We start from the raw sequence: 18,086 nt of genomic DNA, 5'->3' as shown, positions 1-18,086 counted from the left end.
GTGTACATACACTGTCCACGAGCGACACTTGTGCTGAAATCTTGGTGAAATAGTTGTCCTTAATTTCCGAAATAACATTAGCTAACGACCATTGATGAAATGACACCTACCGCTGCTATTTTCCGTACTCTTCAAGGTAAAGTCCAATGCCTGTTGACTACTTACACCACTACCCTCCGAGGTAAATCCAATGCTTGTCTCCTCCCTGTTGACTACTTTAACTGCTAGTCTCCGAGGTAAATACCTGCATCCAAACAGAGGGCACTAGGTCCGAGAAACAGCCTCTCCAGCTGCCATATCTGCCTCTTATTCCAGGTTTTTATAATATAATTTTACCTCACAAAACTGATAATCCTGTTTTTCATGAGCACACCAAACATATAAAAGTTCAGGAAAACGAAAAGTTAACTATCCATTGTTACTTTATTATTAGTACAGTAATTGCTTGCTGCCCAATGTAGCTGATATACATACAAATGCTAAACCCAGAAAAGATTTTACTTTATCAACTTTATCATTAGTGGTAACCTGTTAACTTACACAGGTTAAAGTGGAAGGGAAGAAAAACTTTTTACAGTGAACCAAGCAGACCATTAGAAGAATCTCATGACTTTGCTTCTGTTTTGTCATCTATCCTTTTTCTCCTCCCAACCACTTTTCACAATTGTTTTAGGCAAAAGGTATCCACCCTTGTTTCAATAATGATACTCCAGTCCTCATTTTATAGTGTTATTATTAGCTTGAAAGCTGTTATAGTTCCCAAGGTGATCTCAATGGCCAATAAAAAAAGTGGTTATCAATAAAATGCTGAGTACCATTATCATTTCAGATCCTTGGCATGCTATAAACATACTAAGGGCTTATCTGGTGATTACAAAAGGATTCAAATCTTTACAGGATTAACAAATGGATTTGCCCTCAAATCATTTTGATTTTGGAATTGCAGCTGAAGTAATTTTAAGAAGTATTGTACACATTGATTGCAAATATACCATTGATGAAACAGTAAATAGTGAGACCATCGCCATTAAGGAGGTAGAGGTACTGTCCCTGTCACAGTTCTATGTCTAGGGTCTGTGAGATTTATCTGAACATTCTCAAACCCAGCTTCTTTCACTGTCTTTTCTAGATCCAATAGGTAGTATTCATCTAAAAACGGTTCAGTGCTCTTCATTAGAGTAAACAATACAGGAGACAGTTCCTACAAAAACATAAAGCTACATCAGCCCATCAAGTCTTCCACTAAATCATACTTCACCAAAACATTTGTCCCATGATGCCTGGATATAATTCATTACTTCATATGACATTTCTCAACTTTAGTGATTTGCTAAGATCTAAACTCTTTCTTGAAAAAACAAGAGACTTGTTGTTAGAGGTGTGTTGTTCATATACCAGAGGGAAATGACATAGTGTTGGACAACAAGAGTAAAAAAATATTGGTCCTGACGTGTTTGATGAGACACTGTCAATAGAGAACTTTTAGTAGTGGTATCACTGAACAATTTCGTCTATATGGGAAATGGAAGTTTTTTGTTGAAATGATTATTACAAATAAGGAACAAACTTGTAAACAAGGGAAGTCTTTCTTTGTAAAATAATTACAAATAAGAAAACAGTCTAATACACTATACAATCACAATTTACCTTCTAATAGCTTTTAGCAAAAGTCTCTTATTTTGAGAACTAAAAATCGCTTTGAAGCATTTTTGAAAGAAAAAGTATTCTCTCTAGAAATTTTCCTTTTAACTGTAATTATTCTATGAGGTTTTCCCTACTTAAAATTTCTTATCTACAATTGTTACACAATTTGTAATATCCTTACAAAAAAAACAATCATCTCCATGTTTGATATTTACTGCCTTACGATTAGTAAGTCATGGAATAATTTTCTTCAAAGAGTCATGGTACCAAAAGATCAATTTATATATCTGAGCAAAGAGACCCAATTTATCACATATACCAAAAATTATCTAAGGGTGGAAATAAATTATTCCTCCAGTGTTGGATAGCAACACTCCCTATTGGCAAACCTTAATACTGTCACCATACGCTATATGATCAAGATGGGAGATGAGAAGCCAACCCAACTGATTTGACTTCTCAGGATTGGTCAGATCTTGATCAGACTACAATCATCAAGGATCATCGACGTTGGCATCTGTTGATCTCTAGATGAGGGATAGAGAGTGGAGAAGAAGAGACAAGAGGAGATGGGAGAATACGTGAGAGAGAGAGAGAGAGAGTCATTACCTCTCCCACACGAAAATACAATTTTAATGTGTGTTAGTAGGGTTACATATAAAGACCAAAAATACCCTCATGACTAATACGCCCATTCTAACACTCCCCCTCAAGCTGGAGTGTATATATCATACATCCCCAGCTTGTAACATAAATCACTCAACCTCACTCTACTTAAGGGTTTGGTAAACATATCAGCTACTTGATCATTTGATCTAGTGAACACAATGCAAATCTCCCCTTTTTGAATCCTACGACGAATAAAGTGGCAGTCCACCTCTATGTGTTTAGTTCTTTCATGGAAAACTGTATTCTGCGCTATATGAATGGCTAACTTATTATCACAGTGAAGAGATGCAGGAGATGAGTAAGGAAGCCCAATTTCTGACATAAAAGATCTCAACCAGATCAACTCACACCCTATATAGGCCATGGTCCTATACTCTGCCTCTACACTTGATCTGGATACCACATCCTGTTTCTTGCTCTTCCACGACACCAAATTTCCTCCAACAAAGGTACAGTAGCTTGTAGTCGATCTCCTATTTGCAGGAGATCCTGTCCAGTCTGCATCTAAATATCCCTCGATCCTCATATTCTGTGTTTCTTGAAGATCAATCCTTTACCAGGAGCTTTCTTCAGGTTCTCACGATCTGTGTGACTGCTGACAAGTGTGATGACCGTGGTGCACTCATGAACCGACTAGCTACACCAACGGCATATGATATGTCAGGGCGTGTGATTGTGAGATAGATTAGCTTCCCAACTAAGTGTCTATATCTACTTGGGTCTTCTAGAGGCTCCCCCTGAACAGGAGAAAGCTTAACGTTGGGATCCATAGGTGTCTCAGCCGGCTTGCACCCAACAGGCTTGTCTCCTCCAGTATATCAAGTGCATATTTCCTTTGTGACAGAGATATCCCTTCACGTGAGTACGCTACCTCTATCCCTAAAAAATATCTGAGGCGACCAAGGTCTTTGGTGCTGAACTCTCTCTGAAGGAAATCCTTCAGCCTCTGTATACCTGCACTATCATTCCCAGTGACAATGATGTCATCAACGTAGACAACAAGAAAGATTCGTCCATCCTCAGACTGAGAGCTGAATACGGAATGGTCCACATCACATTGAGTCATGCCAAATCTTACAACTGCTTCACTGAATCTCCCAAACCATGCACGTGGAGATTGCTTAAGACCATACAAAGCTTTCTTCAACTTACAGACATAATTCTTCATCTCCCCCCCCCGAGCAACATACCCAGGAGGTTGCTCCATATAACCTCCTCCTGCAAATCACCATGCAGGAATGCATTTTTGACATCTAATTGATAAAGTGGCCATGACATATTAACTGCAAGTGAGATCAGAACTCGGACTGACGGAATCTTGGCTATAGGAGAGAACGTGGCTGTGTAATCAATGCCATATTTTTGTGTGTAGCCTTTTGCTACCAGTTGTGCCTTCAATCTTTCCACAGTACCATTGGGTAAGTATTTCACTGTAAACACCCACTTACATCCCACTGTCTGAGCCCCATGAGGAAGAGAAACCAACTGCCATGTATTATTATTTTTTAAAGCACCCATCTTAGCATCCATCGCTGCTCGCCAACCAGGATGAACTAAAGCCTCTGCAACAGAACGAGGTATAGAAACAGAGGAAATAGATGACAAAAAAGATGTAAAAGTAGGTGGCATGCGAGCATAAGAAACTACATCAGAGATAGAATGCTGGGTGGATCGAGAACGTGTATGAGATAACACAGGAGCATCATTAGGCACAATCGATGGAACAATTACCTGAGGAGCAACTATCTAATCCGTAGGCTGTGGAGGAGGTGGCTCACATGATGGGCCGTCTGCACAGTTGGGTAATATAACCTGTCGAGGAGCACGGGAATAAACTTTCACCCTAGGTGATGAAAGAGATACAGGTGGAATAGGAGCAGGCAGCGACAGTGGAGGTACTAGTAATAGGGGGGGCGGGGGGGGTAGTAGTAGGCGCATTGAAGTAGGGCTTGTCCACAAAGAAGGTGACATCTGCACAGACAAAAATAAGACGAAGTTGTGGATTATAGCACCTGTATCCTTTCTAAGTGCGAGAGTAGCCAATGAAGACACACTTAATGGCACGTGGAGCAAGTTTATCAAGGCCGGGTGCTAAATCATGAACAAAACATGTGCATCCAAACACTCTAGGAAGCAAAGGGAAAGGATTCCCTAATGGATGTAGAATGGAGAATGGCGACCTATTTTGGAGGATAGAGGAAGGAAGACGGTTCGCCAGAAAACATGACGTAAGAACAACATCAGGCCAGTAAGGCTTAGGAACATGCATCTGGAATAAGAGACTGCGCGTCATGTCAACCAAATATCTAAGCTTCCTCTCAGCAACACCATTTTGCTGAGAGGTATGGGCACAGGATGACTGGTGTAAGATGCCATGACTAGAGAGAAACTGTTGAAATCCACTAGAAGTAGAAAATATTCACGTGCGTTATCCGTGCGCAAACATTTAATAGAACAAGAATATTGTGTAGAGATTTCAACATAAAAGGAACATAATACATTAAATATTTTAGAACGATCCTTTATTACATATAACCAAGTCATTCTTGAATAGTCGTCCACAAATATAACAAAATAACGATGTCCAAACAATGATGGAGTTCTACAAGGACCCCAAATATCCGAATGAACAAGCTCAAACGGATTAGACACACGACTAGCTGATCTAGACGGGAAAGAAATACGATGGTGTTTTCCATACTGACAGGACTCACACTGAATTGAACTAATAGGACTAGAAACGACGGGGGAATGCTAAAGACGATCCGCTGGAGGGTGACCAAGTTGACAGTGCCACATGAAGGAATCAACAGAAGCGCCCAAGACAGAAAATGAAGGTGCACTGTCAAAGTAGTAGAGGCCTTCCGCCTCATCGCCCGAGCCAATCCTCCTCCCAGTCGTAAGATCCTGAAACACACTATGATGGAAAAAATGTAACAAAACATCGTAAATGGGGAGTAATTTGACTAACAGAAAGTAAGTTGCAAGGGAAATTGGGAACACATAATATAGAAGAAAGATAAATATTAGGGCCAGGCGATGTGTACCCTGTACCAGAAATATGGCACATCGTTCCATTGGCCAAGGTGACCTAAGTATTGGCAGAACTACAGAAGTACGCGCAAAAGAACTAAGGAGTTACTGTTACCGGTCATATGATGAGAGGCTCCAGACTCAATAAGCCAAGAGTCGGAACGACTGAGAGAGCAGGATGGGGTGCTACCTTCCTTTGCAATAGTGGCAGTAACTGACTTTCCCTGATCCTGTGAGTGAAAAAGAGCCTCATATGCAGCACGTGAAATAACTATCGTCTTTGAGGGGTTAGGCTGCGAAGGGGCCTCAGCAGATAGAGAAGATGTCACACCAGAAACATGATGAGTAGCACGCGAGGGTCGCAGCTCTAGATGTAAGTCGTAGCAAAAGTCTACAGTATGACCCCTCATAGCCACAATGTGTACAGTAACGGGATCCACGGCCTCCCCCTGAATCTCTACCACCACGTCCACGGCCTCCCCTTGAATCTCTACCACGACGTCCATGACCACGGCCTCCAAGTGTACCACGACCAGAACCAGTATGTACTGCAAGAGAGGAACGCTCGATGGAGGAATCATCAGGGACGTCTACTCGCAGGGCACGCTGAACGCGAAAGAACGTCTCTATGAGAGACGGTAAAGGGTCCTGCCCAATAATCTGCTCGCGAATCGGTAAAAAATCATGGCCCAAACCATCGAGGAACTGAACGACCCTCAAATCACTTTTCTGCTTGGCCAAGACAGTAGCATCAGTAGAGAAAGGTTGGAATGAGTCAAGTTGCTCGCAAAGGTAAGTAAACTCGGAATAGTACTCAGAAACAGATCGATCACTACGCTCCAGACGTCGTAGTGCTGAATAAGTGTCACAAATCCGCGTCAGATTATTTTCACCCGAATACAGTGTTTTAGCATGATCCCAGATTTCTTTGGCCGTGTCAAGAAACAACGTGTTCTGCAATTTGTGGCTCCATGCTATGATGGAGGAGAGTCTGAATATGTGCATCTTCCCGTTGCCACTGAACATAGTCCTTACTTTCTGATGACGGAGGAGGCGATGTGAGATAACTAGTCTTCCCTTGGGCTTTAAGGTAAATTTGAACATATCGGGACCATGCTGGATAGTTCTTTCCATTCAATTTGACAGAAGTCATCGGAACGATAGGGAGGGTTGTAGAAAACCCAGGAGCCACAGTAGAAGAGGCATGGGTCGTCATTACAAATAGCCACAACAACTACACAGCGAATAATAGAACTCGCCACCAGCACCACTACGAACCAACCAACAAGCAACCCACTATTGAAATAGAATCACCACATCAACTAATCAACTACCAAAGCACATTAAAAAAAAAGAAACAACGACAACACCACGAACTCCAACAAGGGGGCAGCAAACCATCGACTAGCACCACATCCACTACCAACGTGAATCGACAGCCACCGAAAAGGATCAGTACACACATCAACAAGTGTTGTCCCGCAAATCAACAGATAATTCCGAGACAAAAAATCTCACACAGAGGCACCACCAAGAAGTGAAAAATTCCAAACATCATCCAGGAATCCACAAGAATAGAATGGGATGGAAAAAAATGGATACTTAGCACATGAAGATGGAAGATTAAAGAACAGGGACTGATTTCAATGGAAACAAATGAGTGGAGGATGTGATTTTAACACAAAAATGAGTGAAGAAGGATTGGGTAGAGTTGTCTAGGGTTAGGGTTTTGAGAAAGTCACATATGTAGTGTCTAGGTGTTAGGTACCTTACCGATACGCCAAAAGCTCCAGAGCTGATGGAACATGTTAGGCAAGGCCCTTTAAACCTGTCCCATACCAGGCTGGATCCCACCCAGTCCCATACCTGGGCGGGCCCCCACTTAGGACCGTAATATACCACCACGCTTCCGCACCAGCTGTCCTCGGCGGCCCACTCTGTGACGGCTTTCACTCTGGCCTTTTTTTCCAGGTAGCCCTTTTCACAGGTCGCCCCTTCCATGACTCGAACACGGGACGTTGTGGCTGCTCTGATACCAAATGTTAGGTACCTTACCGATACGCCAAAAGCTCTAGAGCTGATGGAACACATTAGGCAAGGCCCTTTAAACCTGTCCCATACCTAGGCGGGCCCCCACTTAGGACTGTAACACTAAGTTTAGGGTTGTGGTTCAAAAAATGAAGAAAAATAGGGTGGGCAATGGGGCAAAAATGATGAGGAGGGTATGTAGGATGTGGGTATAGGTAAAGGTTGGAGAAGATGAACTATTAGGGTTAGGTTTGACGAAAATCCAAAAAATTAGTGCGCCGACGGCTAGGGTTAGGGAAGATTGGTGATGGCGGTTAGGCTTAGGCCTAGGGTTAGTGTAGGTTTGGGGTATTAGGATTGAGAAAGAAGGTTAGGGCTAGATCTGATGAAGAAAGAGAAAAGAATCAAACTGGAGAAAGTGGATGGATTGTAAAAATAAGGAGGTACCTGCAAGGAGGAAGAGATACAGCCCACTCCTACCTTTTGCTTTGATACCATGTTGATCTCTACATGAGGGATAGAGAGTGGAGAAGAAGAGATAAGAGGAGATGGGAGAATACGTGAGAGAGAGAGAGAGTCGTTACCTCTCCCACATGAAATACAATTTTAACATGTGTGTTAGTAGGGTTACATATAAAGACCAAAATACCCTCATGACTAATACGCCCATTCTAACGGCTTCCAACATGGGATCATTTCTCTTCGTGTGTTTGTGTTTGTGAAACAAAGCTTCATTATCCAAAGCTTTACTCAAAGATTTCCATTCCACGGGACATGGAATTTAGGTGACATAAAGGGAATGAGGTGTTACCTGAAGGATCTTAGACTTTGGCTGCAAAAGAGAGAAAAAGTGGAGAAAGTTAAATTAAATATATGCACTCTAACTGTGAGATTGATGAGTTAAAGATATGGCGGAGATGGTGACATACCGAGTTATCTGTCAAAGCGATCGTGCCTCCAGGCTGAAGGAGTCGGAAAGCTTCCTTCACTAAGCCAACTATTGCTCGTGCAGGGCATTCGTGGAGCTGCACTTTTTTCCACAGTTAAACGTTTAGTTACAATGAAACCAATTCTTGTAAATTGCAGGTGACAATATGCAGATGTAACCAATCACAAAATGCAAATTTGTCTAGCTACTAACAACTAAACCTGTCCTTTATAAATAGCAATGTCAAGACCATGTATGAAAGCTGGAATATTCATATAGTTACTTATTCTCCTGGTTTGGGTCAGAAATGCTAAGGCAGCTCAATATATAAACGGGGCTAAAGAATAAATAAAACTCTTAAGAATTTGGGTCGTCTTGTCTAAAATTAAAATATCTGTGCATCACATGACTGGTAGAGAGTACACGTGTGGAAATACCTAAAAGTAGCATACTATTATTGGATGGCAGTTTTAAATTACCCATGCAGCATAGTGCACTACAAACTTGACCTGCTAAATTGGATTGAGCTCCTTGTACAGTTGGGAGGTGCTCTGTGACCCAACCTTAAGATCACATTTCAATCCCAAATTATCTTTGTTTTTTTTTAATGGCAATCCCAGGTTATCTATCCAAGAAAAAAAGAAGAAAAACTACTAACAGTTCCTGAAATAGGCCAGAAGTACTGGTTGTGACATAATATAATGTGGATAGCATGCTACTAAACCCTCAGTTAGTTGTACCTTCACATTAGGAGGGTAAACTGTCAATGGGGATTGCAATCATGTTCGGTCAACTAAAAGATGGAAAAAGAATTTGAAAGGAGAGAAGAAACTATCTTCCTCCTACGAACAGAACCAAACTGCATACCAGAAACTGATAAATTAAAGTGGCAGCAATATGTTGTTTTGATCCCACCAAAATGCATATGATTTTTCTTTGAACAAGTGATGATGGGAGTTCTAATTTAACAGTGTCAACAGCAGTGGAAGGCTCCCTCTATAGTATGGCCTTTGAGAATGACTAACAATTCTCTTGTTGACGCATCCACTATTTTTTCATGCACCAATAAAATGCCGGGGAAACTTACCAGTTTGACTCTAGGAAGCAAACTATTGTTGGATAAAATCTTGGGGTCAAGTAGATTAGTTCAACAAAACTAGTGATATATTTAATTGAAATGAAATAAAGAAAGGATTACCTTTGATGATCCCGAATGTAAACCGCAAATCCGTAAGTAAGGGTCAAAGGAAATATGTAAGAGAATGAAAAGAGTTTAGTGGTAGAGGCACGTTATAGAGTAACGCTACCTTTAAGATAGATTATCGCCCCCACCATGAACGGTATGCAATCTGGTTCTCTTGCGACCTTTCTCCAGGATACAACACCGCTATACTTGTCTTTGACGGTGTGCAAGCACCGGCTCGGACCTTGCGAACAACGGTTGATGCCGAACAAATTGCCCAAAGATAAACTAAATCTTGAAAAAGCTTAAAAGCTTGAAAATTGTGTAAACACACGTATAGAAGAGAAAACAGTAGAGATGGAGGAGAAAATCTTGTGTATTTTTTAACAAGTCAAAAGAAGATGCCCTTGTATACACTATGTAAGTGTATATAAGCTACATCCCTCAACGTCTCCTCATAAAGCAATGAAACGTTGCAGAGAACACAATAAGTGCAAATGAATATAATATTAAAATATGAGTAAAAGTCTTTAAAGAAAGAATCTCTAAAAACGTATATAATATTAAAGTAAGTGAAAAGTTTGAAATTTGATTCAAACGGTCAAAGCTTTTAAAGCTTTAAAATATTAAAATATCCAAAAATCCCCCACATGAATCAAAATTCAAATCAAATAAATCAAATCAAATATGGGCAAAATTGTAATATCATGCAATGGGCGAAGGTGTCTTGTGGACTTGAACCTTCACTTAGTGTTCATATATTCCAGTCTATAAAGATTCCAAGTGAACTACGCCTTGAACTAAGAACGTTGAGTAATAGACCTTCACATATTATACAAATGATATCGGCAATGTAACCGTGTTCTATCGGGGTAGCACATTTCGGCCATGCAGTGATCCTGTTTCATGAGCGCTCTAGAGAACAAGCCTTAATTCTCATAGGAAGCGGCCCCACTTCCACACTCATATAGGTGAGTCCATCAAGGGTACCTGTAACTAGGCACCCCGCTTATAAACAGCTATAGACCCATTCAGATCAAAGCTCTTCCTCCATATTGTTACAGTTAGCACTATTTACATCTTAGGGATAGGCCAAGAGAAGTCTTTCATTCTCTTGAAAATTTAAGTATAGTGCTTTCACCGATCACTCGAATAACTTGTTTTTCCCATTGAACCTAGTTCTTGGGATCTCCAGTCATATAGGTTGGGTTGTCGTTACTGGTGCTTCTATTTGATAGGCTTTAGCTCCATCCCTCTTGATGTTTCAGCCACTAGCTTTTTAGCTAGTCCTTTGGTCAGTGGATCTGCCAAGTTTCTCTCTGACTTTATAAAGTCAATTTCAATAGCCTCATCTGAAAGTAATTGCCTCACATTATTGTGCCTCAGACGTATGTGTCTGGATTTACCATTATATGTTCTGCTCTTAGCCCTTGCTATTGTGGCTTGGCTATCACAATGAATAAAAATAGCTGGAATTGGCTTGCACCACAGAGGAATATCTGCTAACAAATTCCTAAGCCATTCTGCTTCTTCACCTGCTTTATCTAAAGCAATAAATTCAGATTCCATTGTGGAACGTGCTCTACAGGGCTGCTTGGTAGATTTCCAAGCGACAGCACCACCACCCAAAGTGAAAACATATCCACTTGTGAATTTAGTTTCTTCAGAATCTGAAATCCAGTTTGCATCACTATATCCTTCTAAAACAGTAGGATAACTACCATAATGGAGTCTAAACTCCATTGAGCCTTTCAAATATCTTAAAATTCTGATAAGTGCATCCTAGTGATCTTGACTAGGGTTACTAGTGTATCTACTTAGCCTACCAACTGTGTAAGCTATATCTGGTCTAGTGCAGTTCATTAGATACATTAAACTGCCTATAATTCTGGAGTATTCTAATTGGGATATACTTTTTCCAGTATTTTTCTTAAGTTTTGAACTAGGATCATATGATACACTCAAGGGAGTACTATCAAATTTTCTAAGGATCTTTTCAACATAATGAGATTATGTTAAAACAATCCCTTCTGAATTTCTAATTATCTTAATCCTTAAGATTACATCTGCCAATCCAAGATCTTTCATGTCAAAGTTCTTTGAGAAAAGATTATTGGTGTCATTTATAACATCTAGACTCGTACTGATGATTAACATATCATCGACATACAGGCATATCAAAACTCCAGAATTACCTTCAAATCTATTGTATACACATTTATCAGAATCATTTATGGTCAAACCATTTGATAACACTACTTTATCAAATTTCTCATGCCATTGTTTTGGCGCTTGTTTTAAACCATAAAGGGATTTTATAAGTTTACACACTTTATGTTCTTGACAAGGGACTGCAAATTCCTCAGGTTGTTCCATGTAAATTTCTTCTTCTAATTCTCCATTTAGGAAAGCGGTTTTAACATCCATTTGATGGATTTCTAAGTTATAGATAGCCGTTATAGCTATCAACATTCTTATTGTAGTAATCCTAGTTACAGGAGAATAGGTGTCAAAAAATCTATCCCTTCTTTCTGTTTAAAACCTTTGGCTACTAATCTAGCCTTAAATTTTTCTATAAATCCATCGGTTCTAAGTTTCTTTTTAAAAATCCATCTGCAACCTATTGGTTTGCATCCATGAGGTTAATCCGTTAACTCCCATGTGTTATTTGACATAATGGATTCTATTTCACTATTTATAGCTTTTCTACCTCTTTTCCTTCCTTTAGGTTCTTGGTTTTTCATTTGAGGAATACCATGACTACTAGATGCAACTTCTGTTTGAGGTATTAGGGTTTGACTCACAGTTTTTAGTTTAAGAGGAAATACACCCTCAAAAAATTCTGCATCTCTAGACTCTAATATAGTGTTTACATCTATAGAGTTATGTTCAGATTTCACCACTAGAAATCAATAAGCTGCACTGTTTTGTGCATATCCTATGAATACAGAATCCACTCTTTTAGCTCATAACTATGTTTTCTTAGGGGGAGGTAAGCTTACTTTAGCTAAACACCCCCACACTTTAAGGTATTTAAGACTTGGTTTTCTTCCTTTCCATAACTCGAATGGAGTTTCATTTTCATTCTTATAGGGTATTTTGTTTAATATATGACAAGCAGACAATAATGCTTCCCCCCACATGTTGAGTGGTAGCCCTGAACTGGTTAGCATGGCATTTACCATGTCAATTACAGTCCTATTTTTTCTTTCTACAACTTCATTTTGTTGTGGAGAATAAGGTGCCGTCATCTCATGAATATTTTCATATTTTCTACAATATTCTAAAAATTCATTTGAGGTGTATTCACCACCTCGATCTGATCTAAGTATTTTAATCTTTTTGTCTAACTGATTTTCTACTTCAGTTTTATAAGTTATAAAATTTTCTAATGCTTCATCTTTAGTTTTAAGAAGATATACCATTGCATATTTAGATTTATCATCTATGAAGGTAATAAAATATTTATTCCCTCCTCGAGTCATAGTGTTCTTTAGGTCGCAAACATCACTATGTACTAGTCTTAGAATTTTTGAATTTCTTTCTATTGATTTAAATGGTTTTTTGCTAAATTTTGATTGAACACATATTTGACACTTTAGTTTTGTTCAATAGAAACATTTGGAATCATATCTAAGTTCATCATCCTTTTGATAGATTGTGAATTTACATGTCCTAATCTACCATGCCACATATCATAAGATTCAACAATATAAGCAGAAAAATCAGAAATTTTATTGATTTCATTCATGGATACATTAAGCTTGAATAAACCCCCACAAGCATAACCCTTTGCCACAAACATCCCACCCTTGGTGAGAATAAACTTATCATATTCGAAGACGAGCTTGTAACCGTGCTTGTTCAACAAGTGGCCAGAAATTAAGTTCTTCCTGACTTCTGGAACATAGAGAACTTGGTGCAGTGTGAGAACCTTGCCGGAAGTGAGCTTGAGATCAACCTTCCCTTTCCCCATGACCTTAGCCGTTGAAGAGTTACCCATGAAAAGCATTTCGCTTTCATCTACTTGATGATAGGTGATGAACGAACTTCTGTCACAACAGACATGTATAGTGGCTCCAGTGTCTACCCACCAATCACTCACATTGAACACCATGTTCACTTCAGAGTCTACGGTTATAAGCTTCTTCACTTCGGTTCCGTGAATAACAGTTCCAGATTCCACCATATTGGCTTGCGGAGTGGGTTTAGCTTGAGAGTTTCCAACATTTTGGGAATTGTCTTTCCCCTTTCGATGCCGACATTGTCTAGCATAGTGTCCAAGTTTTCCGCAATTGAAACAACCTTCTTTCTTCTTATTCTTGTCTATCTTTTTGTTACTTTTGAAACAGTTTTAGCTCTCTATCTTCTTCTTGTTTTGATGAGACCCAGGATTTTTATTCGTTTTCTTCTCACTAGTCTCAACAAGATTGACCTTAGAAAGGAGTTCCAATTCTTTGTCATTTTGATCACGATTTCTATGTTCTTCTTCAATTCGGAGTGTCACTAAGAGGTCTTCTAAAGATAATTCCTTTTTCCGATGTTTAAGACTTTTTCCGAATTCCTTCCATGAAGGTGGAAGTTTATCAATAATGGCCGCCGAATGGAAATGGTCATCCATTTTGATTCCTTCTGCTAGGATCTCATTCAATAGAAGTTGGAATTCATGAACTTGTCCTAAGACAGATTTTCCATCCACCATCTCAAATCTAAGATAGTTTCTCACTACATATTTTTTCACTCCGGCATCCTCGGTTTTGTACTTTTTATCTAAAGCTTCCCACATTTCTTTTGCGGTCTTCATTCCACAATACACGTCATACAAGGAATTCGTCATGACACTAAGAATGTAGCCACGACATAAAAATTTCAACAAAGAAAGAAGATTGTACTGTGGATTAAAGAGTTTCCAAATAAATCCTATTTTGAGTGTATCATCTAATTTTGTGAGTGCCCCAATGATTTTTTACCAAGTAGTTATACTCAGTAAGATAAGATTAAATGACTTCCGTACAGATTTCCACATAAATGTCTTCGTACACACACATTATTTTATTTCGTCAGGTTCCAAAGAGATGCTCTCATATATTCCACGTTCTTGGTACTAAAGATCAAATAAATTTTATGAGAATCTTCTTGAACAATAAAATTCACCTATTAGCATATACACTTAAGGTTCTAAAGTAATGGTAAGGTCTAATTCACCTTAATCAAAATTTTAAGCTTATGACAAACTTAACGTATGATTCTTTGCTTTCAGGCCTACTACTTCCTTCTCCCACTTAAAGGGGCCCATTTTAATCTCTCACACATCTCCAGGTTTAAAAAGGCAGGTGACAGCTAGACCTTGCTTTGTAATGGTTTCCAATATAACTTGTCATATGCAATGTAGTTCTATTTATAAAATTTTGTCTTATTGATACCTGTTTAGCTTAATTATACTTGCTTACCTGGAATGAAATGAAATGAAAAATAAATTGTTCTAAACCTTATGTGAAAGAATGCAAGAAAGAAGACAAAGGTAATGTACTTTAAAATCCCTAATTGCATATCATTCATGGGGGAGAGTGAAGGGGAAATTAAGGGTGTGGTGGTATCATCCTGGGACCTAAGGTCCAAAGGCCAACGCGAGAAGCATGTACAACCTTTCGTTGGCAAACCATTCAAAGGGATAGTATCCCCGAAACTGCTCGGCATTAAATGCGAGACCGAAATCCGAGTCCATAACGCCACTACCCTTGGACAGGGGTAGTGGGTAGTCGTGCGGCAAGGACACCGGCAAAAAGGAGAAAGTCAGAAAAGAACTGACAGCAAGGTAAACTGAGGAAAAACCGGATGTACCTGAGGAATGTGTTGTCTCAATTTACATAATCGTTGCACACATAGTATAAACTTGAATCATTGTCACTCATATTTATTATATTGCCATGGATAGTGTAATTCATTTTCAATTGTTATTATTGTTTCTAGATACTGCTAAGGATTTGGATTATATTGTATGCACTTTTTATATTGTCTCTCTTACTCTGCTCGGTCTCTGGAGGACCCTGCTCTAACGTTGTTTTCTCCACCATAGGGGTTGAGGGGTTAGATGGCGGAGCGTTTGCAAACGAAGAAACCATGGGATAAGGGACTGTGTGATTGGAGAGTTCGCTTCATGGATTTTTGAGCTATGACGTCTTGCGTCATTTTCTATTTTTATTTTGTCGGGACTTTCTTTAGTTTGAACTTTAGTGATTAAAACTTTACTTTTCATTTGGAGTATGAGTATTGAAAGGACCTCTTGTTATGGTAGACTTATTTAATTTGGAATAAGATTTTTGTCGTGGTTGTTGATTATAAAAATAAAAAAAAAATTCCATGATTTTTACGTTGTTCTTTTGCTCGCAGCGACTTGACGGAATCGGGTTGTTACACAAACGCTCAAAGCTTTTAAAGCTTTAAAATATTAAAATATCCAACAAATATATGGGGAATCAAAGTCACCTATTGGGTGGGAAGTCGGTGTTGGCAAATTCTTTCTTTTGCAAAGGAGGAATAATAGAGCAGTTTATCTACATTATGCATAAGGAGTCCCTCTTTCATAGTGGTGTTATTCTAAAACATTACTTAACGATCCCTTTGGATCTTTGGAAATGAAAAACAAAGAAAAATCTGAATTGAACAAGATGGGTTAGGAATACCTTGAGCCATGTCCGCCTCCTCTCCGTGTGCAATCGGACGATGCTTGTCACCTTTTCGAGCACAATAACAGCTTAGAAACGCCCCTCAATCATCTCTTTCCTTACACACCACTAGGTTTAATGGGAAGCCTCTCTCAAAGTGAGTTCTCTCTCAATGAACTCTCTTGTTTGTGATGGTGGAAAGAGGGATCAAAAGTCTCCTTTTTATAAACAAAGAGCTCCCATAAAGCTTCTAATTTGGTGTCCAAATTCGTTTGGATTCTTAAGCATGAATTGGCAAGTGTTAATTGAGCCAACTTGCCTTCCTAAACGTTTCCAAACTTTAGGATTCAAACCAAAGTAAAGAATGGTTGCTTAATATGCAAGGCCACAACACTTTTAGCAACTTTAGAACATAGAAACAGATATTCTAGAAGTACCAAAATATGGAAACTATTAGTTTAGTAACCCTAAACTTTAGAAAACGTCTATTAATTGGAGAACTCATAAGCCATGAGAACTTTGGTTCCTTCTGTAAAAAAAAAAAGTGTGAAACTAAGAAGTTTCACACCTCAAATACTAATATGCCTCAACGGGTAATTTTGGTATCCACATTGGAGATGATAGGAGAAAATGCAATTTCAACCTACAAATTATAAATAAAAATGTCAATAAAAGCAAAAGGACAATATAATGAGAAAGGTTTACGATGTCTACACTAGAGATTTATCTCACAAGGAAATCCATACCTGATAACCAAGAATTAGCAAGCATAACTAGAAGTTTGCCTTCTCTTCCTCTCACTCTCCCTAGAGTGCCTCAAGACTTTAGCCCTCCGTCATCTTGGATTCTTTTTACAAGTTCTCTGTCGTAAAGATCAGATAAGGCACTAGGAAAACCATTCTATTTAGGTGAAAGAACTCGGGGGTAATCTTAGAGCCATGGTTTAAATTTTCGGTTTCGGTACCGCTTTCGGACCCCTGAAATTTTGGTCGAAATCCGGTACAACAAAGAAAATAATATTTTATTCAATATTAAATTTCGGCCGAAATTACCAAAATTTCAGTCGAAATTCCGAAATTTTGGCCGAAATAAAATACCGTTTCGGTTTTTGGTGATTTCGGTGTCGGTCTCCACCGAAATCCGAAATTTCGGTCGAAATTTAAAACCATGCTTAGAGCTCACCCTGGTGGCTACAATACAGTGCCTCCGGACTTATCCACTTTCCTTTCTAAAGATTTTGCAGTCTCTATGAAGGGGTTCCTGAAGTCACTACAAGCCCAGTCTAATGATCAATGCATGAAAAAAATATCACTTGCTTCTGCTGGTAAGTTACTACGTTTGATCAAAATTTGTTGAATTCTATTGAAATGAGGCACACCATGAACAGGGTACTTGCACAAGCATAAAACAAATCTACTGATTCCTTCGGGCTGTTGTATATAATCATTAATAACTGTATCATCTATGTAAGTCATTTGCATAACACTATCTGTGTACTGATCTTACTTTCGACGTCTCCATTTTTCTTTCAATCTTGGATTTGCTTGACAGAGAAGATATTGGTAAAGAACTCATCTATAGTCTACTGTTTGACAGAGAAAGCATAATTCGATCAAATTTCACTAAAGCTAGTGAGATCCTTCACTTGCAGAGAGACCTTCTTGTGCTATTCCATCAATATTAGTGAGATTCTTGAAAAGAAATTCATGTGGAAATCATAATTTCTACAATAGAAAATAGAAATAATCATAAATCAACAAAATTTTACCAAGAACTATGTATGATGTTGAGTGAAACATGAAGGGATGAATAATTTTTTCGAAGAAGTCACAATTTTGAAGCCTAATAATTGTTTTAGGCACAATATCATTCTCGAAGTGAAATTTCCCAAGAAAATATGTTGAGGTATTCTTATATATCAGAGGATAAAACATAC

General features: G+C 38.8%; 1 protein-coding gene and 1 long non-coding RNA gene across 3 annotated transcripts in view; both read right to left on the bottom strand.

Annotated features, from left to right (window-relative positions):
- Positions 1 to 774: 774 nt before the first annotated feature.
- LOC143885271 (uncharacterized) overlaps positions 775 to 18,086 on the bottom strand; it is a 55,240-nt gene continuing 37,928 nt past the window's right edge. For both annotated transcript variants that reach the window (XM_077389350.1, XM_077389351.1), the window contains 3 exons: positions 8,304 to 8,399; positions 8,186 to 8,206; positions 775 to 1,201 (listed from right to left, as the gene is read on the bottom strand). In XM_077389350.1, coding sequence (XP_077245465.1) covers positions 1,028 to 1,201; positions 8,186 to 8,206; positions 8,304 to 8,399 — 291 coding nt within the window. In that variant the 3' untranslated portion in view covers positions 775 to 1,027. The remainder of the gene's footprint in view (positions 1,202 to 8,185; positions 8,207 to 8,303; positions 8,400 to 18,086) is intronic.
- On the bottom strand, positions 8,408 to 18,078 carry LOC143885272 (uncharacterized). Its single transcript, XR_013253183.1, has 3 exons — positions 17,333 to 18,078; positions 16,897 to 17,012; positions 8,408 to 16,793 (listed from the first exon to the last, which is right to left on the bottom strand). It is a non-coding gene; the product is annotated as an uncharacterized LOC143885272 (long non-coding RNA).

The sequence above is a fragment of the Tasmannia lanceolata genome, unplaced genomic scaffold (genome assembly GCF_043159265.1).
Source record: "Tasmannia lanceolata isolate RefF3 unplaced genomic scaffold, GAP_Taslan_0.1 ptg000008l, whole genome shotgun sequence".
Lineage (NCBI taxonomy): Eukaryota > Viridiplantae > Streptophyta > Magnoliopsida > Canellales > Winteraceae > Tasmannia > Tasmannia lanceolata.
The sequence above is the reverse complement of the archived record's forward strand: the minus strand, read 5'-3'. Positions and strand labels throughout refer to the sequence as shown.